Here is a 25,556-nt window from a genome sequence, read left to right on the forward strand (position 1 = left end):
AGAATAAAAAAAAAAAAAAAACAGAGGTAAGAGCCTCTGTGGGACATGGAAGACTTCACCAAAAGACTTCCCTGAGTGTTGAGCTAAGTACTGAAGATTGAGGGACACCTGGGTGGCTCAGTTGTTAAGCGTCTGCCTTCGGCTCAGGGCGTGATCCCTGGGATCTGGGATCAAGCCCCTCATCGGGCTTCCTGCTCCGCTGGGAGCCTGCTTCTTCCTCTCCCACTCCCCCTGCTTGTGTTCCCTCTCTCACTGGCTGTCTCTCTGTCAAATAAATAAATAAAATCTTTTAAAAAAATAAGTATTGAAGATTGAGTAAAGGATCATGGGAGGAGAGGGGACATTTCACACACAGGGAACCAAATCTGCAAAGATAGCGATGTATGGTTTACCAAGTTGCATCAGTTTTATACCCAAATGTCTCTGGCAGCCATCCCCTCCTTTTCAAACCCACAGTCATCCTCCTAATTCAGGCCTCCTGCACCAGTCCGTTGAACTACTGCAAAACCCTCCGCCCAGCCTCCAATTCCCCTTCCCTACTGCTGCCTAAAGTATAGACTGGTAACTCTGTTCCCTCTGCTATAAATAAATAATAAATACATAACTAAAACCTCTGATGGCTCCCCTCTGCACATGAATAATCATGTCCAGAATTCTTCCCAAGGCACCTAGTCTCCATGGAAACAGCCCCAAACCACTTTCAGCCTTGTCTGTACCTCACACTGACCCCCTTCTATTTTAAAAACCCATTCTTCATGCTTCCACACTGGACTACTCATCACTGCCCAGTTCCACCTCTCATGTTCATGTTTCCATGTTTTTACATAACTCATTGTATTAGCTGCCTATTCCACAACAATGCTACCTAGCAAACCACCACCAATTTCAATGAGTTGAAGGTCAGCGTTAGGCAGTTCTACTGAACTTGGATGGACACGCTCATAAGTCTAGAGCAGTGGTTCTCAATCAGGGGCAGTTTTGTCCCCCAGGAGATATCTGGCAATATCTGGAGACATTTTTGGTTGTCACAACTAGAGGGGGATGGGTGGTCCCGGCATTTAGAGGTTAGAGGCCAGGAATGATGCTAAATACCCTAAAACGGACATTCCTCCACAACAAAGAATTATCTAGCTCCAAATGCCAACAGTGAGACAGTTGAGAAACCCTGCTCTAGGTGTTGGCTGGCTGGCAGCTGATCTAGAATGGCCTCCATCCACGGAGGCAACATGGCTCTGTCCATGGTCCCTTACCCTCCAGCAGGCTGTCGCAGGCACCTTATCGTAGTGATGGCAGAGAAGAAGCAAGAGCAAGCAGAATCTTGCAAGGCGATTCCAGTCTAAGCTTAGAAACGGCATGTCATCACTTCTGCCACCTTCTGTCAACTGAAGCAAGTCACCAAGCCTGCCCAGATCCAAGGGGTAGGGCAAGCGACTCCACCTCTCTAGGACCAGGAGCAGTCACCTGGCAAAGGATGCATATGGAGGACAGAAGGAAGAACTGGTGCAGGCAACCATACGAATTCTGTTCCCTCTACAAAGGAAACATGGACCTGGATTTCTAGAAGTGCTCCTTTCTCTCTGCTCCCTCTTGTTGACGTTTCTTTTTGGGGTACTTAAAATACCAGACACTGTGTTCCCTACACGCGGGGGTGATAGCTGGCCTGCACGAAACCAATCGTCTCTGGCTGGTGCACTGTAACTGGGCTGTTCTGATCAGTCGGCACTGTGCTATTTCAATACTAGTTCTTAAAATTTCAGTACCTTTGCCTCTTCTTGTCTGCTGGCCTCCTGTGCTGGGATGGGGAGTTGCTCGCCTGCAGCCAGAATCTATGTCTTATCCTGCCCGTACAGTACCTGACACCTGTTCGAGACTGCCTATTGAATAAATGAACACACTCATGCAAAGGACAGTGACGACGATGTGAGCACATACCCTGGGACATCTGTGACGCAATGCAGAAAAGACGACGACTCTCCTAAGGAAACTTTGCTCAGATACTTGGAATCTCCTACTGTCCTTTAGAGTCACCATGAGATACTGACTATTAATTCCATCACACGAGCTAGGAATGATGTTGCTGGCAGAGAATTTCATAATCCCTGAATGCACGTCCTTTCACACACACACCCCCACAGAAATAATCATCAAAATAAGTTTTAAGTCTTACATCTGCCAATACTGTCCTGTGCAATGGACCTATTCTGTCATCTGCTGGGTTCTCCACCCTGGCTGCACACTGGGATCACTTGGGGAAAACTGTTATGAACTCACACCACCCAGGCCCCGATCCAGATCATTTTAAATCAAAAGCTCCCAAGTGACTGAAGTCTGCAGCTAGAGCCGAAAACCACTGAGCTCGCCACCCCAAGGAGGGCGGCAGGAATCATTATCGAATGCTTAGTTTAAAAAACAAAAGTTGAGAAAACCCCAAATTTCTATAAGCCTTTACTTGAGTGAAAGGCTCCAGAATGAAGCCAAATCTTGAGCAACACGATTTCAGCATAAATGGTGAATATTACCAGTGATGACCTGCGTCAGGTGAAATCCGGAGTTGGAAGCTCTTGTATTCCTCCATTGTCTGTTGTCGCTTGTAACCTTATAATGTAAAAGACTAGATTCGTTTTGGAAGATATATCTAGAGAGAACATCTTGAACTTAACTGTCTACCCAAATAGACTAGATGAGGACTAATCATTCTATATCAGCATATCTAGTATCGAATCCCTTACATATGAAACAGGGTATGTGCGGATTCTATAGCCACTTGTGGTGGTTTCCAGATCAGTCCACAAGCTCTTTGAGGAGCCTCCCTTTAAGTGAAGCCTAACTCCCCTGCTCTTAGGTGTGGACTGTACTTACTGACTCATTTCTAGGGAAAGGAATGTGGCAGATACGGAAGCATGCGCAGTCTAAGGCTGATTCATTGTAGGTGTTGTGTCTTCCTCCTCGCTCTCCCGAATCACTCACTCAGGAGGCGAGGCGGGAAGTTGGCCATATGTTACAGGGACACACAAACAGCCCAATAGAGAGGGCTAGATGGTAAGGTACAAAGACCTCCTGCCAACAGCCAGCAAAGAACGGAAGCTCCCGCTCATGCAAGCCAGCCATCTTAGAACAGGATCTGCCAGCCCCAGTCAAGCCTTCAGGGATTGCAACCCCAGCCAACATCTTGTTTGCAACCTCAGTAAAGACCCTGAGACAGAACTGCCCATCTACTCTTTGCCAAATGTCTGACTCACAGAAACTGTGAAATGATAAATATTTGTTGGTTTAAGATGCTATGTTTTGGGTTAATTTGTTAATGCAGCAAAGATAACTAACACACCATCACAACATATTTTCTTTTTTTTTTTTACTTTTATGCTATTAATACAATTTTTTATAATAATATTTTTTATTATATTATGTTAGTCACCATACAGTACATCCCTGGTTTTTGATGTAAAGTTCGATGATTCATTAGTTGCGTATAACACCCAGTGCACCATGCAATACGTGCCCTCCTTACTACCCATCACCGGTCTATCCCATTCCCCCACCCCCTCCCCTCTGAAGCCCTCAGTTTTTTTCTCAGAGTCCATAGTCTCTCATGCTTCATTCCCCCTTCTGATTACCCCCCCTTTCTTTATCCCTTTCTTCTCCTACGGATCTTCCTAGTTCTTATGTTCCATAGATGAGAGAAAACATATGATAATTGTCTTTCTCTGCTTGACTTATTTCACTTAGCATTATCTCCTCCAGTGCCGTCCACGTTGCAGCAAATGTTGAGAAATCGTTCTTTTTGATTAAGTTTTCTTGACAAATATCTAAGAGTATCCCTCTCCTATATCTATATACTCTCAATACCCTCCCTGCGTGTCTCAGGAACCTTGTTTTGTCCATCCTTTCTTCCCTTTGTTATATAATCTGTGTCTCCCCTTCTCTTCTCTGAAAGCCTTCTAATATGTTCTAGTCTCTCCCATCCTTAAATATAGAACCAAACGAATCCAACTGGGACCATGTTCCTCTCTTCCCGCTCTTTACTACTCTCCCTTCTTCACTGACAAGTACCCTGAAGTAATAATCCATACTCCCTCTCGTTTTCACACTTCCCACAAGCCTTGATCCGCCAACCACTGCGGTAACGAAGCAGCTCACACCGTCCTCCTAACTCCCACAGCCACAGACCGGCTTCTTGAATAACTCACAGGATCCTCAAAGTACACGTGTGAGCCTGAACTCATCCTTTCTCCTCACACCACTCCTCCTCCAAGCTTCCCTATCTTGGGAAATTATTCCACCCCAGGGACCAAGCCATAAATTCAGGAGGGACCTTCAATTTCTCCATCTTGCCATTCTTCACCCACATCCATTCAGTCATAAATCTCATCAATTCTGCATCCTTGACATTCACTTCCACTGTTGTTACCAACATCACCTCTTATCTCTATTCCTGCAACAACCCTACGGCCCCTCTGCTTTAGGACTGGCCACTCTAATCATTCCCTGTGTTGTCACCAAGGTCATCCTGAAAAATACTATAATTACGTCCCTTCCTTCCTTTTCAGTTATTCCCCATTGCTTATGGATAAAATCCAAATTCTATTTTAAAATATTAATAGCAGTTAACACCTATTGAGCACCTGAACACATGGTCAAACACTGTTATTGGGGCCTTACATGTATTAATTTTTTAACCCTAACCACAATTCATGAGGCAGACACTGAGAATACCCTCACCATTTCACAGATGATGAACTAAAGTCCCACAGAGGCCAAGTAAGTTCTCCACGGTTGAAGAGCTAGCAAATGGCACAGCCAAGTTTTTAACTGAGGCTGTCTGATTCTGGAGCCCAGCGCTTTGAGTTCAGCTCTAAACCCTAATGTGTGATGACCACAGCCTTCACTGACATAACCCAGAGTCTTTTCTCAGCTCTGCAGCTGTCTAAAGGTACTCTGCTCCCACAAACCTCCATGCCTCTGCTCAAGCTGCTCTCACAGTCTAGAAGGCTCTTCTCCAGCCTTCTCACCTCCCCTCACCCTCACCTTCCCCATCCAAATGTCAATACTTGCTCATTTTTCAAACCTCAACCCAACACCCATCTCCTCAAACATGCGAATCCCTACCAATGGAGAAATGTTCACTTTTTCCATTGTGACTCCAAGGAAACCTACAAAAACTTGTTTCCTAACACTCTGTGATAGACTGGAATATTAGTTGAAAAATATGTACTCCTCTCCCCTCCCACTGAGAGTTTAAAATGTCCTTCCCCATCTCATGACTCTGGACGTGGTCACATTTCTTGCTCTGAGAGTACAACATGAATAGATATGAAGTAAGTGGAGACTTTAAATCCATTTATGGTTTGACTGGGCTCTGGTGCACCTGTCATTCATTTGCCATTAAGACAACATCCCCCCACTTGCTTCTGGTCCAAGGAGAACACAGAGACACATGATGCAGACCTGAACCCAAGCCACAGCCTTGAGCTGCCTGCAGTCAACCCAGAACTTGAAGCAGAACCACTGGAGCTGTCCCTTGGATCTGTGAGCAAGAAAAAAACAAACAAACAATCGCTATCTGCCACTGAGCTTTGGGGGTGGTTTGGTACATGGTACTATTGTACCAAGAGCTGACTAATATATATCCAGAAGTCTTAATTTCATGTGTTTATTTACACATCTTGAAGGCTAAGAACAGTGCTTAGAACATTAAGGACTCTTAACATTGTTGAGATATAATTCATATACCACAAAGCTTACCTTTTTAAAGTGTATCTATCAGAATTCTTTAGTATTTTCACTAAGTACCATAAATGAGTGGGCAACCATGACCACTATCTAATTCTAGAATATTTCCATCATCCCAAAAAGAAACCCAATGCCATTAGCAGTCTCTTAGATTTTTGTAAATGAGTAACTTAATGAATAAAACCGTAAGAAAATTCTTAGAAGAACTCTTATTCCAAACTAGCAGGATGATATAAACATTGCAGAAAAAGAATTCAGAAATGTTTCTCTATTAGGTATTTTAAGGTCATTTTATTTTTTTAAATAACTTATACCCGTATTTCTCATATATTTTAAATATAAACGTTTGATATTCCTTACAATTGCTATTGTAAGGCAAAGGCCATTTGGGGATTTAATTTCAGTCTACAGATCACAGAGAGATGCTTACCTTAAAAGCCACAAAGCTACAAGAGGAGGGAAGAAAAAAATCTCACACAGTTCAAAGCTATCAGTAACGAGGAAAACATGGTATGGAATTTGCTTTAGCACTAAAAGAAAAAATCTCTTGGTCAAACGCCAAAAATAAAATTTCAGTATTTCTAATAATAGGGACCAGAGCTTTAAAAATTAGCAAATTCACACTTTAAAAACACAAAGGTCAAAATCCCAAAGAAGGGCAGGATTGAAACACTATTTTGGTTGGGTCACTGACACCATACTTAAACGCTGTTACTTATTTTTTTTTTTTTTTTAGATTCCAAAGAAAACTATATTAAAAAAAAAAAAAACCTCTAAAATGTCAGGCTCATTTCATTGTATTAACTAAAAAAAAAAAAAAATGAGAGGGTGGGTCTTACGTGAAAGAGTAACTCCATGAAAGAGATGCCTCTGGAAAAAAAAGTGTATTGAAGACTTGTATCTTGAATAGTGAGAAAAATAAGAAACTCCTATCAGGGGGTAAATGTTCTAAACTCAAAAAACATATTTTCTATGTATAGAAAAAGCACCCCAGACTCTATTTTGTTGGGCTGTATGGAACGATCTTACCCAATGTAAGAAACGAGAAACCCATCATTCTAAACACCATCACCCCCTTCAACAACAGCAACGAAGTGAAAACCTGGCCAAGGACCAGCAAAGTAACCAGTGAGCTTTCAAGTACCCGACCCCATCTAAGCTGTCCAACCAGTTTTTATTTTTACCCTCCTCCTTCCCGCACTGGCTTTGCAGAGGACCCAGCTGCGCTGTGTCAATCTGGGTCACTCAAGCAGAGGCTCAGTGGGCGACAGCCGCCGGATCCACTTTTAGAAGGGCCCGCATGCCTGGGGAGTGCGCAGGCACAGCGCCGAATATTCTCCAGGCCTGCGTGGCCAGCGAACAGCAACTGTGTGCTTCTGCTATTTCTAGGCTTCAGGCTTCAAAAAAGACATCCTTACCTGAGGAATACAGACTGAAATAGGGAAAACAAATCCAATTCTACTACTGAATATTTTTCATTTCGAACATTTTTTAAAAGCTGCTGTTTGATAACTCAGTAAAATGTGCATATATATTAGGAAGAAGGGAAAACTGCGGCACCCAGGATGGACCTTTCTAAATTCTTTTTTCTTTAGCTTTATTGAGGTATAATTGACAAATAAAATTGTAAGACATTTAAAGCGTACAATGTGGTAATTTGATATATGTATACATTGTGAAAGAATTCCTCTCATGTAGTTATTAATACATTCCATCACCTCACGTACTTATTTTTATATATTATATAAATACAAATATATGTGTAGATATGAGAACATACATATGAGAATTATATATATGAGTACATTTAAATTCCACTCTTAGCAAATTTCAATGATACAACACAGCATTATCAACTATAGTGACTATGTTATACTTTAGATCCTCAGACCTTACTTATCTTACAGCTAAAGTTTGTACCCTTTTACCAGCCTCTCCCTATCTCCTCACACCCCCAGCCCCTGGCAGTCACTTTTCTACTCTCTGTTTCTATGAGCTTAACTTTTTTTTTCTTCGATAAGATTCCACATATAAGTAAATACTGTGCAGTATTTGTCTTCTCTCTGTCTGGCTTTTTTCACTTAGCATAATGCCCCAGCTCCATCCATGTTGTCACAAATAGCAGGATTTCCTTCTTTCTCGTGGCTGCATAATATTCCATTATATGTATGTATGTGTGTATATTATATATATATATACACACAATATATATGCACACTTACATATAAATATGATACACCATGTCTTTCTTTTTTTTCTTTTTTTATTATGTTCAGTTAGCCAGCATACAGTCCATCAGTAGTTTTCGATGTAGTGTTCAACGATTCATTAGTTGTGTGTAATACCCAGTACTCAGCACAACACGTGCCCTCCTTAATTCACTGTATCTTTCTTTATCCATTGGTGGGCACTTGGATTGTTTCCATATCTTTACCAGTATGAATAATGCTGCACCAACCATGGGAGTACAGATATTTCTTTGATGTCTTGTTTTCATTTCCTTTGTATATATACCCAGAAGTAGAATTACTGGGTCACATGGTAATTCTATTTTTTTTAATGTTGTACTTATTTATTTGTTTGTTTATTTATTTATTTATTTTTATGTAGGCTCCATCCCCACTGTGGAGCCCAACATGGGGCTTGAACTCACAACCCTGAGACTTAGACCTAAGCTGAGATCAAGAGTCAGGACGCTTAACGGTCTGAGCCACCCAGGTGCCTCTGGTAATTCTATTTTTAATTTTTGAGAAATCTCTATACTATTTCTCACAGTGGCTGCACCAATTTACATTCCCACCAGAGGTGTGCAAGCGTTCTCTTTCCTCTACTTTCTCACCAACACTTGTTATTTCTTATCTTTTTGACGACAGCATGCTAACTGGTGTGAGGTAATACCTCATTGTGGTTCTGATTTGCATTTCCCTGAGGATTAGTGATGTCGAGCACCTTTTCGTGTACCTGTTGGCCATCTGCATGTCCTTTTTGGAAAAATCTCTATTCAGTTCCTCTATTTTTTAATTGGATTGTTTGGGTTTTTTCTATTGAGTTGCATGGGTTATATTATTTTTAATCAACACTTCTAAATCAATCTGATTCATTCAATCACACTTTTATATCTAGTAGAGCCAACTAGGTGCTGGGTTGAGCACCTGGCATTCAATGACATCTTTAATACTGACCCTTCTCTAGTCTTATAAAAATAGGAATAAAGCAATCTATTAATGTCCTTTTTTTTAACCATTCCCAGATTATAACCCTCAAGCTCACTTCCAAGAAGTTGCTACTGTTCTGAGTTTTTTATTTTAATTATTTCCTTGTTTTTCTCTACAGTCTTACCACCCCTGCGTGTGCATTCCTATAGACGATCACACTTTAATTAAAATGTTGGTAATTTTGTTGGTGGCCTCCTCGGGTTCTACTTACCAGATTTTACTTCAGGGAACTCAGCACTTTGTTATTGGACAGCAGCCAGAATCTTTGTTAGAGATGGGCCAGGGTAGACGGACCCCGTTTGCCTTAAGCTAATCAACTTGTCTATTCCCCTGCTGATCCCAGAAGGGGGACGTGTCGCCTTCCTTTGTGTAGAGGGTATAAAGAGAGTATGAGGACTGGAACTGTTCTTGCCCAGCCAGCCCTCAACTGGAGAAGCCTAGACTTTCTGGGATGGGGTAGGACAGGTGTCAATGCCCTGTGTAAATCCTGAGCATAAAGTCCCATAATGCACAGCTCAGTGCATGGCTGCGAGAATCCCTGTCCTTACTGATAACATCTTGCTGTTAAGTCAGCTTTTTCTAAAGTAGAGATCTACCTCCAGACTCCCAATGAGCCAATAAAACATCTTCTTTTCTAAAGCCAGTTTGGGTTGGATTTCTGTTGGTTGTAGCCATCAGAATACTAACACACACATACACACACACACACACACACACACACACAATTTGAATGAAAAATTATGAAACATACACTCAAATAAAGCCAAATGAATGAAAAAAAAATGTTAACATCATACAATTCACGACTCATGACGGTATTTAAAAGTCAGGAACCTACCGTATCAGAGCAACAACGGCGTCCATCGGGCCACCTGGGGCCCAGAGTCCCCATATGCCTTAGAATGTGGGGTTAGGGACATGCCTGGAGCCTCCTTTGGATAAGCTTTCTCTCCTTCCCAGGTGACAGCAACTATCAAGCAGTGTATTGGGTGAAGAGATTCATTTTGGGGGGTTTCTTTAAAAATACAGAGAGCATGTCTAAGGCCAACACTGGCCTCCTTCATCCTTAGGCATCCCCCCACCCTGCCCCACACTCCACACTACGCTTCCCCTCACCACCGTCCAACGAGGACGCCCTCCATGAAGAGCCTGTATCACACCCCATAGCATGGTGCTTACCGGCACAGGGCAAGCAGCCAGGCTGCCTGGCTTTGAGGGTCAACTCCACCATCTAAAGACTATGTGACTTTACTTGTTTCTCTATAAAGTGGAAATAAAAAGAGTTTGAACCTAGTTCACAGGGTGGGTGAAATGCTTAGAACAGGGCCGGCCAAGTTACAAGCCCTCAAAAACTTGTCATGGACTATGGTAATTTGAGGGAGTTTGGAGAAGATCCCACCTCCAAGAGACAGCCATGTATGGCCCCAGGCTCAGGCCAGGCAGTACTGAGGACCCCTACCTTCCCTCTCCCTACTACAGCTACATTCCGCACCTCGGTCACCCTGACTCCCAACATTCCTGCCTTACTGGGCTCCTTTGTCTCCTCCTTCAGAGTGTTCACACATCCTGTTCCTTTTTGCCTGGCCAGTTCCTGCTCATCCTTTGGGTCTCAGCTTAAATAGCACTTCCTCAGAGGCCTGCCCAAGGCCCCATAGACCAAAGATGGTTCCAGCCTCTCCACAGTCCACACAAGCTGCTCTCCCCTTCCTGAGCATGTATCACACGTGGACTTCTGTGTTCAGGGTCCATCTTTCACAGTGGACTGTAACCCCACAAGGGCAGGAGCCATAGTTATCTCACATACTACTGAGTGTCCAAGGTCTTCTGACAGTGGATGGGAAATGTGAAGTTCCTAAAAAAGTCTCCTTATGACCGAGATCCCAGATTCCCAGATTATAGTTGTATGTAAGAACATGTGAGTGAAAGACAGTAAGTCTGCAAAACACATGAAAATCCAAGTATCTCTACCATATAACAATACACACATCCCTGAAAATGAACGAATAATGTCCCAAAGTAAGACAAATAACCAACAACCTTGTATTTTGCAAAATCACACAATAACAGGGCTTATGAAAAATATAGAGTTCGGGTGGAAGGCTCAAAACCCATTCAATTTTGTAACCAGAACACTGACAAAAGCAGTAAGAACACTGCAAATTACAAGCACAGATAAAACTGTTTCCTAGCAACTAATAGTACCATGCACAAAGAAGATGTTCAATAAACAGCTGTTAAGGGAAAGAGGAGGGAGAGAGGGAGAGCCAGGTCGTCTGCTTGGTTAGAGAGTTACTTGGGATCATGATTTTTAGAAGTTTTGCTTTTAGTTCTAAAGCACAGCAGTCACCAGCCCAAGTTCAAGCTCTGGAACAGGACAGCTTGGGTACAAATTCCAACTCTGCCATTTATTAGTTACATGACACCAGGCAAATCAGTTAAATGTATTCCAGTGTTCTCATCTGTAAAATTGGCATAAAGTAGTGCTTACCTTATGTGCCAGGCACTGTGCCAGGTGTGAGATAGATATAGATATAGATAGACAGATACTCCCATTAACTCAAACAAGGGCCTAGACTAGCACTGGCACATAAGTGGTCTCGAAATATGTTAACTATTACTATTTTTATTTGGCACTGAACTAGCCACTTTATCACTTTAGGTTATCACATTCTGTCAACTCTTGCAACACGATGAATCAGGCTCCACTTGTCACCCACCCCTCCTATTTATGACATCTTGCAAGGTCTCTGCAGAAACAGGCGGCAACCACATCTGTTGGTTGATGACAAAATTCAGCTCCAAAAGTTCCTTTGTAAATTTTCTGCAGGAAAGGCAGAAAGGATGCTATTTCTCAGTGTTTCCATTGGGTCATGACAATTGTTGGTCATAGCCATGGTCATTTATTAATACCAGTTACTGGTCGTTGGCTTTTATGGGATATTTTCCTTTTAAAAAATACCTATCTGGGAAACAAACTGAGGGCTTTAGAGGGGAGGGGGGTGGGGGATTGGGATAGGCCGTGATGGATATTAAGGAGGGCACATATTGCATGGTGCACTGGGTGTTATACCAAATAATGAATCATGGAACGTTGCATCAGAAACTGGGGATGTACTGTATGGTGACTAATATAACAAAATAAAATTATAAAAAAATACCTATCTAGTAAGAACTCATACAGGTTACCAATATAATAAAAATTTCTCATACCAATAACCATAAGACATCTAGGAATAAACCTAGCCAGAGAGGCAAAGGATCTGTACTCAGAAAACTATAGAACACTCATGAAACAAATTGAGGAAGACACCAAGAAATGGAAAAACCTTCCACATTCATGGATTGGAATGTCTATGATACCTAGAGCAATCTATACAATCAATGCAATCCCTATCAAAATACCATCAACTTTTTTCACAGAGCTGGAACAAATAATCCTAAAATTTGTATGGAACCAGAAAAGACCCTGAATAGCCAATGGAATGTTGAAAAAGAAAACCAAAGCTGGTGGCATCACAATGCCAGACTTCGAGCTATATTACAAAGCTATAATCATCAAGACAGTATGGTACTGTCACAGAAACAGACATATAGAACAATGGAACAGATTAGAGAACCCAGAAATGGACTCTCAACTCTATAATCAACTAATCTTCAACAAAACAGGAAAGAACAGTCAATGGAAAAAAGTCTCTTCAACAAATGGTGTTGGGAAAATCAGACACCCACATGTAGAAGAATGAAACTGGACCATTTCCTTACACCCTACACAAAAACAGACTCTAAATGGATGAAAGACCTAAATATGAGACAGGAATCCATCAAAATTCTAGAGAAGAACATAGGCAGCAACCTCTGCAACCTCAGCCATAGCAACAACTTATTAGACATATCTCCAAAGGCAAGGGAAACAAAGGCAAAAATGAACTATTGGGACTTCATCATGAAAAAAAGCTTTTGCACAGCAAAGAAACAGTGGACAAAATCAAAAGACGACAGACAGAATGGGAGAAGATATTTGCAAATGTCTTAGCAGATAAAAGGCTAGTGTCCAAAATCTATAAAGAACTTACCAAACTTAACACCCAAAGAATGGATAATCCAATCAAGAAATGGGCAGAAGACATGAACAGACATTTCCCCAAAGAAGACAGGCAAATGGCCAACAGACACATGAAAAAATGCTCAATATCACTAGGCATCAGGGAAATACAAATCAAAACCACAATGAGATACCACTTCACACTGGTCAGAATGACTAAAATTAACCACTCAGGAAACAACAGATGCTGGCGAGGATGTGGAGAAAGGGGAACCCTCTTACACTGGTGGGAATGCAAGCTGGAACAGCCACTCTAGAAAACAATATGGAGATTCCTCAAAAAGTCAAAAATAAAGCTACCCTATGACCCAGTAATTGCACTACTGGGTATTTACCCCAAAGATACAAATGTAGTGATCCAAAGGGGCACCTGCACCCCAATGTTTATAGCAGCAATGTCCACAAGAGCCAAACTGTGGAAAGAGTCCAGATGTCCATTGACAGATGAATGGATAAAGAAGATGTGGTATATGCAATAGAATACTACTCAGCCATCAAAAAGAATGAAATCTTGCCATTTGCAATGATGTGGATGGAACTAGAGGGTATTATGCTAAGCAAAATAAGTCAATCAGAGAAAAACAAGTACCATATGATCTCACTCACGTGTGGAATTTAAGAAACAAAACAGAGGATCATAGAGGAAGGGAGGGGAATAAAACAAGACAAAATCAGAGATGGAGACAAACGAGACTCTTAATCATAGGAAACAAACTGAAGGTTGCTGGAACGGAGGAGGGAGAGGGGACGGCGTAACTGGGTGATGGACATTAAGGAGAGCATGGGATGTTATGAGCACTGGGTATTATATAAGATGGATGAATCACTGAACTCTACCTCTGAAACTGAAAATACACTATATGTTAATTAATTGAATTTAAATAAGATTAAAAAATAAATGCATACAGTGAAAAAAATAAAATTTTTAACAAAGAATCATCTATGCCTTCCTAATTGTATATTCTTTACAGTATACTATGTATAGAGATATTGGATAATGATTTGTAGAATAAAAATACTGTATTTCATTAAAAAATAAAATAAAAATAAAACACTTTTTTCAAAAAAAATTTTTTAATTCCTCAGTGCTTTTTTTTTTTTTTTTAATATCCTCTAAGTTGAAGTACTCTGATATTTCTTTCATACTAAGAGGTGGGAATTATCTGGACCCCCACAACAGTTAAGAGAGAAGAAGCTGACTGAGTGCTTTGAGGTAGGAGAAATAGAGGTGAGAGTCCCAGGTGAAAATGCTGGGGGGCATGTTTATTTAAAGAACAGAGATGTTTGCTCTCTAATCCTGCAGACAGGAACTGTGAGCCCCACATTAGTCCAACCTGAGGGGAATGCTGGCCTCGCAAGTCATTCCTTCAACTGATATCACCTGCTTAACAGCCAACAGCGAAATCACTTTCCAAGTGTCCAATCACTGACTGTCTCCAGGCAACCACTGGGTAAACTGCTTTTTTAAACCAGTCTTTAAAAAAAACAAAACTTGCTTCCTGTCAGGGCAGCAACAGAGTCTATTTTCTCTGCCATGGCAGAGTCCAAGTGCCAGTCAGGCAATTGTAGCTGGGCACAGGCTCCCTGAGAAACCTTTCGGGCTATGGGTAATGTGGCCATGGGGCTCCAGTGGGGAGCAGACTAAGGAGGAATGGGGACGATGACTACGTTCCAGTCCTTGGCCACAACAGCTCTGGGGTTTATCAAAGGAGGCAGATTCTACGCAACCATATATTCGTTACAATGATATATGACAATGTTGCTAACAGAGGTAGATACTAAATGCCAGGTTTGCACAGAGAAGTAGGGATTACTGGGCTTAGTGGAATCAGTCAGCTTCAGAGGCAGACATATTTATTCTCTGTCTGGGAAGGATCTGTCCCTGGAGAAATGGAGAAAGGACATTCCAGGGTCCCCCTACCTCAACAGCCATTCTCCCCTTTCTTCTAAGAATAGAACCCAGAGTACGACCTGAGGACACTGAAGCCTCCCCTGCAACCAGGAGTGGCCATGTTACTAAAAACCTGGACAATAAAACATAAACAGAAGCATCAGGAAGAATTTCCTAGAAGATGTCTTATGTAGTCTTCATTTTTTATTCCTCTATCCTACTTTCTGGAAAGATGATGTGATAATGAGTCTCCAGAAGCCATGTTGAACCATCCAGAAGGGGGTGTAGGGATGTTGGGTTCAAGTGCTGAAAAAAACCAAAGTCACAGACCTCCAGAGTTTACAACCTCTGGGGTCCCCAAATGGCACATAACTTTATTAGTTTATAAAGTCCCTTCTTTTAGAGGAGTCTGGGGCAAGTTCCCAAATTAGAGGACATCTACAGGTCATCACCCAGTCTTATACAAAATCACTCTGCTCACTCACTGAAAGGAAGGCAGGCTTCTTGCAAGCCTCTTACCTCAGAGTGGAGGACAGCTTCTATTGTATAAGAATTTTTTTTTAAGATTTTATTTATTTATTCGACAGAGACAGAGATAGCCAGCAAGAGAGGGAACACAAGCAGGGGGAGTGGGAGAGGAAGAAGCAGGCTCATAGCGGAGGAGCCTGATGTGGGGCTCGATCCCATAACGCCGGGATCACGCCCTGAGCCGAAGGCAGACGCCCAACCGCTGTGCCACCCAGGTACCCCCTATTGTATAAGAATTTTAATCCCAGGAGCACCTGGGTGGCTCAGTTGGTTAAGCGTCTGCCTTTGGCCCAGGTCCTGGGATTGAGTCCCGCATCGGGCTCCCTGCTCAGTGGGGAGTCTCTTTCTCCCTATCCCTCTCCCTCTGCTGCTCCCCCTGCTTGTGCTCTCTCTCTCTCTGTCAAATTCATAACTAAAATCTTAAAAAAAAAGAAGAAGAAGAAGAAGAATTTTAATCCCAGAGTCCAGGCTCAAAAAATAAATCCCAACATTCTCTCTGCCATTTCTCATTCAAGAGGAGGTCTTGATTTATCTGTGCCTGGGTCCTAAGAGGTGTCGTGGATCATCATACAAACCCTACTCTGAGTGGCTTGCAAGAATATTCGATAACTTCTGAATCAGCCCCCTTCCCCGGCCCCTCCCCTCCACATACACACACCTTCAATACACCTGGAGAATTTTAACAGTGCTCCTATTCTACCTTTTTTCAAAGCATAGTCACAGTAAAAGCATGTGTTGTATGTACATGCAAGCCCTTGTCTCAATACATCTGCATCCATCTAATTCTCCTGCTCAGCACCCTCCAATGGTCTTAGCTTAAACACTACTTTCACTGAGTCCTTGTCTGCCTCAAGTATTTTTTTCTTAAGCCCCCCATTCTTTGTCTTCATAGTCCTTATCCCAATTTGTCATTGTGTACTGTAGTTTAAACTCCCACACATGTACACACACAACATTGTGCATTTCGTGTGGATGGGAATTAGGTTTCTGTTGTCCACCATCTAACCCTGGTTGTTAGCACTATGCCTGGCACATTGTTGGGGCTTAGTAGCTACTTCTCAGGAAACAAATTTTTTAATTTGTTTAAAACACATTCACACATTAATGTTTATTTTCACTGTATGCTTATTTTTAGTGTTTACACTGAAGTAAACTTACAAATGCGTGTTAGCCAAGTGTCCCAAGTATTATTTTTGTATTTAAACCATTTGGCTCAGCCTATCCTAACCCTCATTCAGTTTCCCAGTATATGAAGATAATGGTTTAAATATCATTCTTTTTAAATGTTTACCAGCACAATAAATAAATGTGTACTCAGCACAATAAATAAAACTTCAATCCTTTGGTAAGAAAAATAAGGCTGAGGATTTTTTTGTAACAGTATTGGGTCATGGAAATAAAAATGCCACAAGCCTTTGCCCTTGACATTTACTTAAAAAAAAACAAGTGCAGGTCTATTCTTACATAGCCTCCTAATGGGCTATTTAGGGATAGATGGGTGGGGTAGGTCTCTAAATTCTATGGTTGACCAGGTGGCCAAGCTGCATCCTGTATGAGCTACAGCATGATAACTGTCACAGGCAGAATGCAGAGCAGTAGAAACATGCAGCCTTCTCAGCCTAACCAATGCTTTGTTCTTAAGGTCCCATCATAGATTTAAGGATGCAGTTTTGCTGATAATATAAGTTTAGTGGGAAAAGATATACACCAAGATATTCCTTAGATGCCCGTCGCATGACTACGTCACCTCATTTTTCCCCTATGTTAAAGGTAATTCCCTGAGATACGACAGCCACCCCATCAGGGTTAGCTTCATGAGGAGATCTCTTTGGGAGTGTTGTTTTCAACACTGCAAACATGGAATTTTACCACAGCAGAACTGAACTCCATGACATCATTCTTCCTTGCAGAGAGAGAGAGAGAGAACGTCTCATGTCCAGGCAGAAGTCTTTCCAATATTTTGTCATTTTTTTTCAGGACTATTTTTTTTTTCCTGTATCATCTAGTAACCCTCTAATTTAGACAATTTTTATATTTCTCAATCACTTAAAAACAAAATTCTTTTATCCCTTCCTTTCCTCATTTGACTGCACTGAAGTCATCCTTTTTCCCCACCCAACCCTCCACCCCAAAAAGATCATATCTGATACCTTTCTTTTGCTTCAAATGTAAACACACGCACATCCTTAGGAACAAATGAGGGGAAATATTATAAAATTGTTTTGCACATTTTTCTGAACCACAGAAGAGTAAACTGGGCTTAAAAAGAAAATCTAGGGGTGCATGGGTGGCTCCATCAGTTAAGTGACTGACTCTTGGTTCCGGCTCAGGTCATGATCTCGAGGTCGTGGGATCAAGCCCTGTGCCAGGCTCTGCACTCAGCGGGGAGTATGCTTCAGATTCTCTCTCGCTCTCATAAATAAATTAAATATTTTTTTTAAAAAAGAAAGAAAATCTAGTTCCAGTGAGAGTAGTTTAGTCAAAGATCAACTAGTGATACATGATTCAGTCCTCAACCGTGAAAATAAAGGCTGAAATGATCAAGGTTAGACTGGAAGGTTGGTGACGGGGATGCCGAGCACAAGCCAAGATTCCCAGAAGTCACAGAGCTGCTTTGTTCTGACCCTTCAGTTCTTTAGGATGGGACCTGGATACCTGCAGGAGAGGCTGCCCATCTTCTCTCTTGGAAGGACCTGCCTCTTGGCTGAACTCAACAACAAAACTGTTCCCAGGTGAGATCTTGGCCAGAGGGGAGCAGTCTCAGATGAAGGTGAGCGGGCTGTGCTAAAGGCCTCAGATGCGCCAACAGCGCTTAAACCCATCAGCAGAGAAGAGACACCCCTCTGCACCCAGATTTGAAAGAGACAAGCCACGGGGAATGGTCTAGGGACCCACAGCTTCCGAAATCCACAACCTGCCCCACGTACAGGGGAAGCGGGCCGAGGAATGGGAGGCCTCTGCAGGGAGAGAAACAGGAAGCTCAGTCCTTCCCGGAGTTTCTACACCTGGTCCTAATGTGGGAAGCAGTGAAGGGATCAGATAACAAGGGCTACCAAGTCAGACAGCCTGGATTTAAATCCTGACTCTCGTAAGTACTCACTGACTGGGTGACGGGTTTCCTAATCCTGAAAGCCCCAATTTCCTCAACTACAGATTCTGGATATCTAACGATGTATACATTCATAAAAGTTAAGAAATGGTGCTTTAATTAAGTCCTACTTCTGCCACTCACTTGAAAGTTTGGGCGAGATACTTAATCTCTCAGGGCCTCAATTTTCTCACCAGTAAATGAGGATAATAGTAGTACTGACTTATAAGGGATTCATTCAGATGTAGACTTCTTAGCCCAGTGCCTGGCACACAGTAAGCACTCAATTAATACTGGCTTTTACCATCATGAGCATCAGTTTCTTTACCATCGTTATCATTACCATGTTACTCCTATCACTCTTAAATTTCAGAATGGTTCAAAGCAGAAAGAGAAGCTGCCAGGCCAACTTCCAGGAGCTGCCTGGTCCTACCTAGTACTGACTGCCACCCACGGAATCACGGCCAGATGTCTGCATCATGGCTCCATTGTCATGCCCCAGCAGAGAGCAGAGGGCCAAGAGATCCAGTTGCTGGGAACCCATGCCCCACGCTGCCCCTTATCGGTGGCCAGCGCTCACTCTCGCATTCGGAGCTCGCCCGATGCAAACTCGGTTTCCACGGAGATGCTGGGGCAAGAAGTGCCAGCTCCCCCTCCCGTTCCACTTCCCTTTTCCCCAAATCTGTGGGACCTCACTGTTCTCCTACCACGTGACCGCATTGTGTCATAGCAGCTCTTGTATACAAACAGGCCAGATTATGTAAACGTCCTTGTGAGAAAGATGTTGCCTCCTCTAATTTCCATATCTATTCAGACTACTACTCCTTTCTTGGCCTAGCCAGAAAAGGTTTTCTTCCTCTTCCTCAGCTCCCCATGCAATGCTGGAGAAGCACATGACAAGTTACATTCCCACTGTAGTGAAAAGAGGTAAGAATCATCAAGTCCCCACAGGGGTGGAGAATTTGAATGACTATATAACGTACAGCATGTTCACTAGTCATGACATTGCAAATATCAGATGTTACCCGCCACTAAATGCTAGGTTCTCTCAAAGACTACTCATAAATTTTCCCTGTTGCCAAACAATACAACATCGTTCAGTCTCGGAGCTCTACGGTACCCTCGGTGCTTTTAATCTTCAAAATCAGGTCCCAGTTGAATAAGAAAACAATTCTATATGGGCAGGGAGAAATGACCCAAAATGATGAACTGATCCCTTCCGGCACGAGTTCCCACTCATGTGAAATATGGATTAGGTCACAAATAAGATTATATTCAGCACCAAGCCCCACAGGCATGCCATGATTAAAGTTAAAGGAGTCCAGAGACTTCTCAAGTTGAGAAGCTGAGTTGGGTTGAAATTTCCAACCCCTCCCCAAAGGCCTGGCAACCTGTTCCAAATCACAACTGAAACCAAGTTGAAGGGACATCTGTTTCTCCAGAAAGTGTTTGGCACTGCAGAGAAGAACTACAGATTAGAACAGATAAATATTGTTGTGGGCAGAGAGGCAAAGGGGGGGTGGGCGGTGGTTACCAAGAAAATTAGAATCATCTACCCACTAACTCCTGTAACTCAATAGATATCATCAACGGAAAAAGAAAAAAGGAAAGAAAGAAAGGAAGCGAAGAAGGAGGAAGGGAAATAAAGGGCAGAATTATTCTTTTTCCTAGCAAGAACAGATACAACTTTAGTGAACAAAACACTGCTACATTTGAGATGAATACTCAGACAGCCACTATTTGTACAATGACTTAATGCTGGATCGTCCACGAGAGGAGAGGCATTGACCACTCTGCTTGGAGTTCTGTAACAAAGACCCTGCATTAAACACAAATATTCGACATAATACTGAGGAATCATTTTCTAAGCCTTAATGGAATGGACCACCAGGATCATTTTATGGTAGATATTACTGGTTTTGCTCTGATCCCTGAATCTCTTTTAATGCAAGGTAACATAGCATCTACTTAACCTCTAGGCCAGGTATCCGAAGCTCATAAAGTAAGAAAATGGAATGAGATCAGTAGGTAATTGAATTATATTTTTTTACAGTTAGAAACTTAAGGTTCTGAAGATCTTCTTCCAAAACAGCTGTAGGAACAACAGTAATAATGGCAATCACAGGAGTGTTAATGATGATAGCGGTGATGGTGGTAAGAACAGCAGTATTATTAATGGTAATAACACCAACCATTACTCAGAACAACCAGCACTTCCTGAATACTGGTTACTCTTCTGAGCATTTACAATATACTAATTTAACTCCCACAGCACTCCTAGAGGTAGGTAAGCTATTCTTGGTGCCCCTGTTGTACAGATGCTTTAACAATATCTTTGTGATTTTTGTTGTGGTTAACGACTAGAGCTAGCTTTCAAAGAAAACAATTTAGAACCAAAAGGGGAGGAAACGCAGTCTGGCCAAGGTCACACAGCTAGAAGGCAGCAGACCCAGGATTCAAACCCAGGCCGCCCCACTCCAAAGTCTGACCTCTTAATCCCTGTGCTGTCCTTATTGCCTCTTTGTTTAGGAAGGCCTTCTAGAAAAGGAATGTGGAAGGAAGCTAGGCCCCTACCTGCTGGTGGCCACAATTAATACTGGAAGTTTGCTGTTTCCTTTAGGAGTCTCCTAAACCCACATTAAGACCTGCAGCTTCTGCAGCTACATTTTAAAAAAAAGAAAAAAAATAGCACTGTGTTCCTGAGCTGTTCCCACATGGTCTGTGACCTCCATTAGGGCTCTCACCTTTGCCAGCTAAGGCAGAAGCTGGGGGTGGGCTGAGGTGGGAGCATCAGTTCCCAGGCCACCATTTCCTGCCAGTCACACCGCCCTCCAACTGCCAAGGCTGAGAAATTCCTCACTACCAAGTGATCTCATGAAGCTTGTTCCTTGAGCCTTTCTTAAGAATGAATCTTTTCTGGCCAACACATGACTCAAGGAAGACCAAGGGCTGAGGAGGAAAGACAAGCTGCAAAGTTTGTTTATTAACCTGCTGCACCCAAGGGAACATTTTTCTGAAAGGGTGAAATTCCGGACTACTTAAAGGGGGGCGGGGGGAGCCTGTGGGAAATTTAATCACCGACGAAACAAAAGTGAAAAACAAAGCCTTTCCAATGAGGATGTTGCCGAAGACAATGGGGCCCCTAAAGGAGATGCAATGTCTCGAGATAACAATCCACCCAGGAATTCAGCTCGCTCTAAGTACTACATTATTGCTATATTAGCCCAGGAATCTTTGTTCACAGGGCCACTGCGCGCAAAACCATCTGTTACAGCTCCCGGGTTCCCCCGGTTTGCAGACGCGGCATTTACATTTCAAGAGGAACCTCCGGGAAGGAAAAAGGGAGGTCACTATCTCTCCTGGGAGCAAATTACCTTTTTCTACAGCCTGGGAGGGGAAGCTCTCCTTTCCCAGAAACCGAACTCCGCAACTGAAAGGAGATAGGCCGCTTCAATAATGCACGCGCAGAGCAGAGCGCCAAGGCTGCCTAGTCCTAAAGCCACGCACGCCCCCACGGTTTTCGCATTCTCAAATGGGCATACCCGCAAGGTATCACGAATAATGCCAGACTGTCTAGAGGGCCTAAGGCGGGCTCTACTTTCTCAAGGAAGACCTTCTTCTTCTTCTACTTTTTTTTTTTTTAAACCAGTGGTACCAGGACAAAAGCTGATGTCCTGTACCACATAATATCTAGCCTAATACATACCACTACTTAGAAATAGGCTGTGGTCCTCTGGGCTGAAGGAGATGTTTTAGATCTTGATCTAGGTATGGGCTGTAATTGTACATATGCATATGGGAGCATTCATGGAGATATGCACTTAAAATTGGTGCACTTTCCTACATCTAATTTATACCACAAGGCAGTTTCTAAGTAGACTATATATCAATGTTACAATTAAAGATATTGAGGATAAACCACTTGCCTTCAAGAATTGCAAGATTGCCGGGCTCTGATACTATCCACACCCAAAATCTCACCTCCCTACTATCTCACCTACTATCCACATCCAAAATCTCTTCTGAGAGTTATAAAGTTCAAGAAGATGAAAAATACAGCTCTCCAACTCTCAACTAAGCCAGTGAATACAAATGTCTCCTGTGTGTCCCTGTGAGCCCAAGTATGAAGCACAGAGAGCACCTGTCACACCCCAAGCCTTTCCGGCCACATATCGAAAATAATAAGCCGAGGTCTTTTTCTCAACTGGCCATGAGCCATCAAATTATGAGAGATATGATTGGGGCTTTTATCAACAGAGTTGAGTTCTTCTGTTTCTTTAACCCTATTTTTATAATAGATATTTCTAAACACTGCCTGACACTCTTGCTTGGAGCAGGTTAACCCTGGAAGGGGCAGGCCTCTTGCTGGAGCATTAGGGCACCAGTACGTGCGGGTGGTTTCTGCAGGCAGCTGGGCAGGTTCAAATCTGTTCCATCGTAGCTCTGTTACCCCAGCAGCATCTTAAGAACAGGGGGGATGTCACCAAGTGACAGCCTGAGTACTAACAGGCTTCACCATTGCCGGGCCAATGACTTAGCGGTACATTTCTTCCTCTGAACTATCGGCAAGGAGGGCTGCCTGTCCCCGAGGAAAGGGTCAAATTCGCCTTCCGCTAGGCCTCCAGAAAGGCCATCCAGCGAAACAGAGGCACACTGCACGGATCACGGGGGGTCACCTTTCCCCCCTCGCGCCCTCCAAGCGTCCTGATTCCCGGCAGACGCGTCATTTGGGGAGCGCAGGGCCACCAAGCTGCATCTACAGATAGACATCGAGAATCAGGATCACCCAGCGAGCGCTTCCTGGACTGAGCCGAGAGCTCCAGTGATTTCCCTGGCCTGCCACCGAGTCATTTAAGAAGTGAAATATGCCAGCGGGGCCGGGGACCCGGCACCTGGGAGCCCGCCCCGCCGCCTCTGGTATGGAGTGGGGGCTGCCAATGGCTGGGCAGCGTCTATGCGGATGGCGCGCTCGCAGGTGGGTCTTGCAGGCTCCCCGGCCCTGTGCGCTGGGCCAGCCTCACACACCTGACCCGCTGCCAGGAATACAGCCAGACGCGCTGGTGGGTACGCGCTTCCGTGGAGACACTGCCAACTCCGCTCAGGAGGAGCTTGGGGTGGGGGGTGTCAAGAGGAGGAAGGTAAGATTGGGAGCAGGACCCCCCGAAATGCGGCGTCCACAGCACTCTGGGTCTCGCGCTTCCTGCGCCTTTGCGGCGCTTCTGCGGGCACTGCGCTTCCCTTGGCCCCGGGTGGAAGCGGCGGGAGCTGAGATTTGCGCGGCTGGCGGGCAGGAGGGATGCAGGCGCAGGGGACCGCTTCCTGCCCCCCAGGCGCACAGCTAGACTGCGGCGTCCCTTCTTCACTCCCACCCCCGCCCGAGACCCGCGCCAGGGCTCCGGGGCATCGCTGCTCGCCAGAGGCCCGGGCGGGTGACTCGGAGCGGCTGGCAAAAGAAAGTGGGGGGGAGGTGAGGCTGGACCTGTCGTCTGTGTGTGCGGGTCGGCGGCTTTGGGCGCCCCTGCAAGGCCTCCCGCCAGCCGGGGGCACCTACCTCGATCCACTTCTGCGCCTCAGAAAAAGCAGGCTCGGGGGGCGGCTCCGGCTGCAGAGGCTGAAGAGCTTCCAGACCCAGAGCGGGACAAGCCATTTGCGAAGCCCCGCGTGCACTCGAGCGCTGGGCCGCCGGGATGAGGACGGCCGCCGCCGCCGCAGCCGCCGCAGGAGCGCGCTCCCCGCCCCTTCCCGCCCGCCCGCTCGCTCTCCCCTCCTTCGCCCGCCCCGCCCCCGCCCCGCGCAGGTCCCGGAGGAGAGAGGCGCGCAGCCGGAGGACGCCGCGGCTGCTGTTCCCTGCGCCGCCGGGTCTCCGCCGCGCCCCGAGTCCCCGGCGGGAGCGAGCGCGGAGGCGCCGGGAGCTCCCTCTCTCCCCACCTTCGCTGGCCGCTCCGCCCCCCCCCCGGGGGGAGGGTGTCAGCTACCGACTAAAAATAACCGCCAGTGAGCACTGGGTGTCTCCCTCCCTGCCCGCAACGCGGCCTGGAGAGGGACTCGGCCAGCCGCCCCGCACGTCCCCGCGCCGGGCCCGCTGCGGACAGCCCCGCGGGTCGGGCGGTACCTGGGAGACGCGCGCCCACCGCGGCGTACACGTCCCCGGGGTAGCCGGCGGGGCGACAGCGGGGCGGGAGCACGCGCGGGCAGTGGCCTAGACGCACCTGCCGCCCCTCCCGGCCGCACAAGTGGGGGCAAGAGGTGCGGCCCTCGGTGCCGGCGCCAGGCAGTGTTCAGTCACCTGATCCTTCGGTAAGAAAAAAAGAAAAACCACCCTTTAAGGCTTTTTCTCTTCAACCCAGTCTTTTGATTCATTCAACCCATATTAACTGTGCGCCTGCTACGTATCAGGCACTGAGGTTGGCGCGGGGGACCCAGAGATGAAAAAAGAAAGAAAAATAGAAAACTCCAGAGTCTATGCCCTCAAGATAACTACATTCTAGAAAGAATGACAGGGGCCGGCAGACAATAAACATGTAAAACAAAAGGTAATTGTGGAGAACCATGTATGTTAAAAAGATAAAAGAGAAGATAAACTATGACCCGGGAAGAGAGAGTGTTAGCTAACTTCCGATTACCTCTCCACCCTTCTGGGAGGCTGATCTGACCTGTGTGTCCGGGCTCTCGGTGAATGGTGAATGCGAAGGAGGTGGGATGTGAGGGGGAACGGAGGAAAGGGAGGTGGGGTATTTATGCAGCCCCTTTACTGCAGAAGTCTAGCAGATTGGCTGCACCAATCCCCTGAGGACTACAGCTCTGTCTGAGGCCTGCCCTTGGGATCTCTGAAGTTCCCAGTCTCCTCTTGTCCCACCCTCTTGCCCCAGGCCGGGTGGTGGTCTAGGCCTCCCCATCTTATTGTGGTTTCCCCACCCTGCCCACTCCCTCCTAATTGTGTCCTAATGAACTCTCAGCCACTTTACTTGCCTTCTGTTTTGCTCGGGAGCCCAATTTGATGAT

General features: G+C 44.7%; 1 protein-coding gene across 18 annotated transcripts in view; it reads right to left on the bottom strand.

Annotated features, from left to right (window-relative positions):
• Nucleotides 1–24,301, bottom strand: part of LIMCH1 (LIM and calponin homology domains 1) — a 320,508-nt gene extending 296,207 nt beyond the window's left edge. For 9 of the 18 annotated variants that reach the window (XM_087864173.1, XM_087864172.1, XM_045816044.2 and 6 more), the window contains exon 1: nt 24,106–24,301. In XM_087864173.1, the coding sequence (XP_087720299.1) occupies nt 24,106–24,201 (96 nt within the window). In that variant the 5' untranslated portion in view covers nt 24,202–24,301. The remainder of the gene's footprint in view (nt 1–24,105) is intronic. The other 9 variants (XM_045816056.2, XM_045816050.2, XM_045816052.2 and 6 more) reach the window with 2 other exon arrangements.
• Between the last annotated feature and the right edge of the window lie 1,255 nt (nt 24,302–25,556).

This window comes from Ursus americanus, chromosome 8 (assembly GCF_024610735.1).
Source record: "Ursus americanus isolate L20-20 chromosome 8, mUrsAme1.1.p, whole genome shotgun sequence".
NCBI classification, from domain to species: Eukaryota; Metazoa; Chordata; class Mammalia; order Carnivora; family Ursidae; genus Ursus; species Ursus americanus.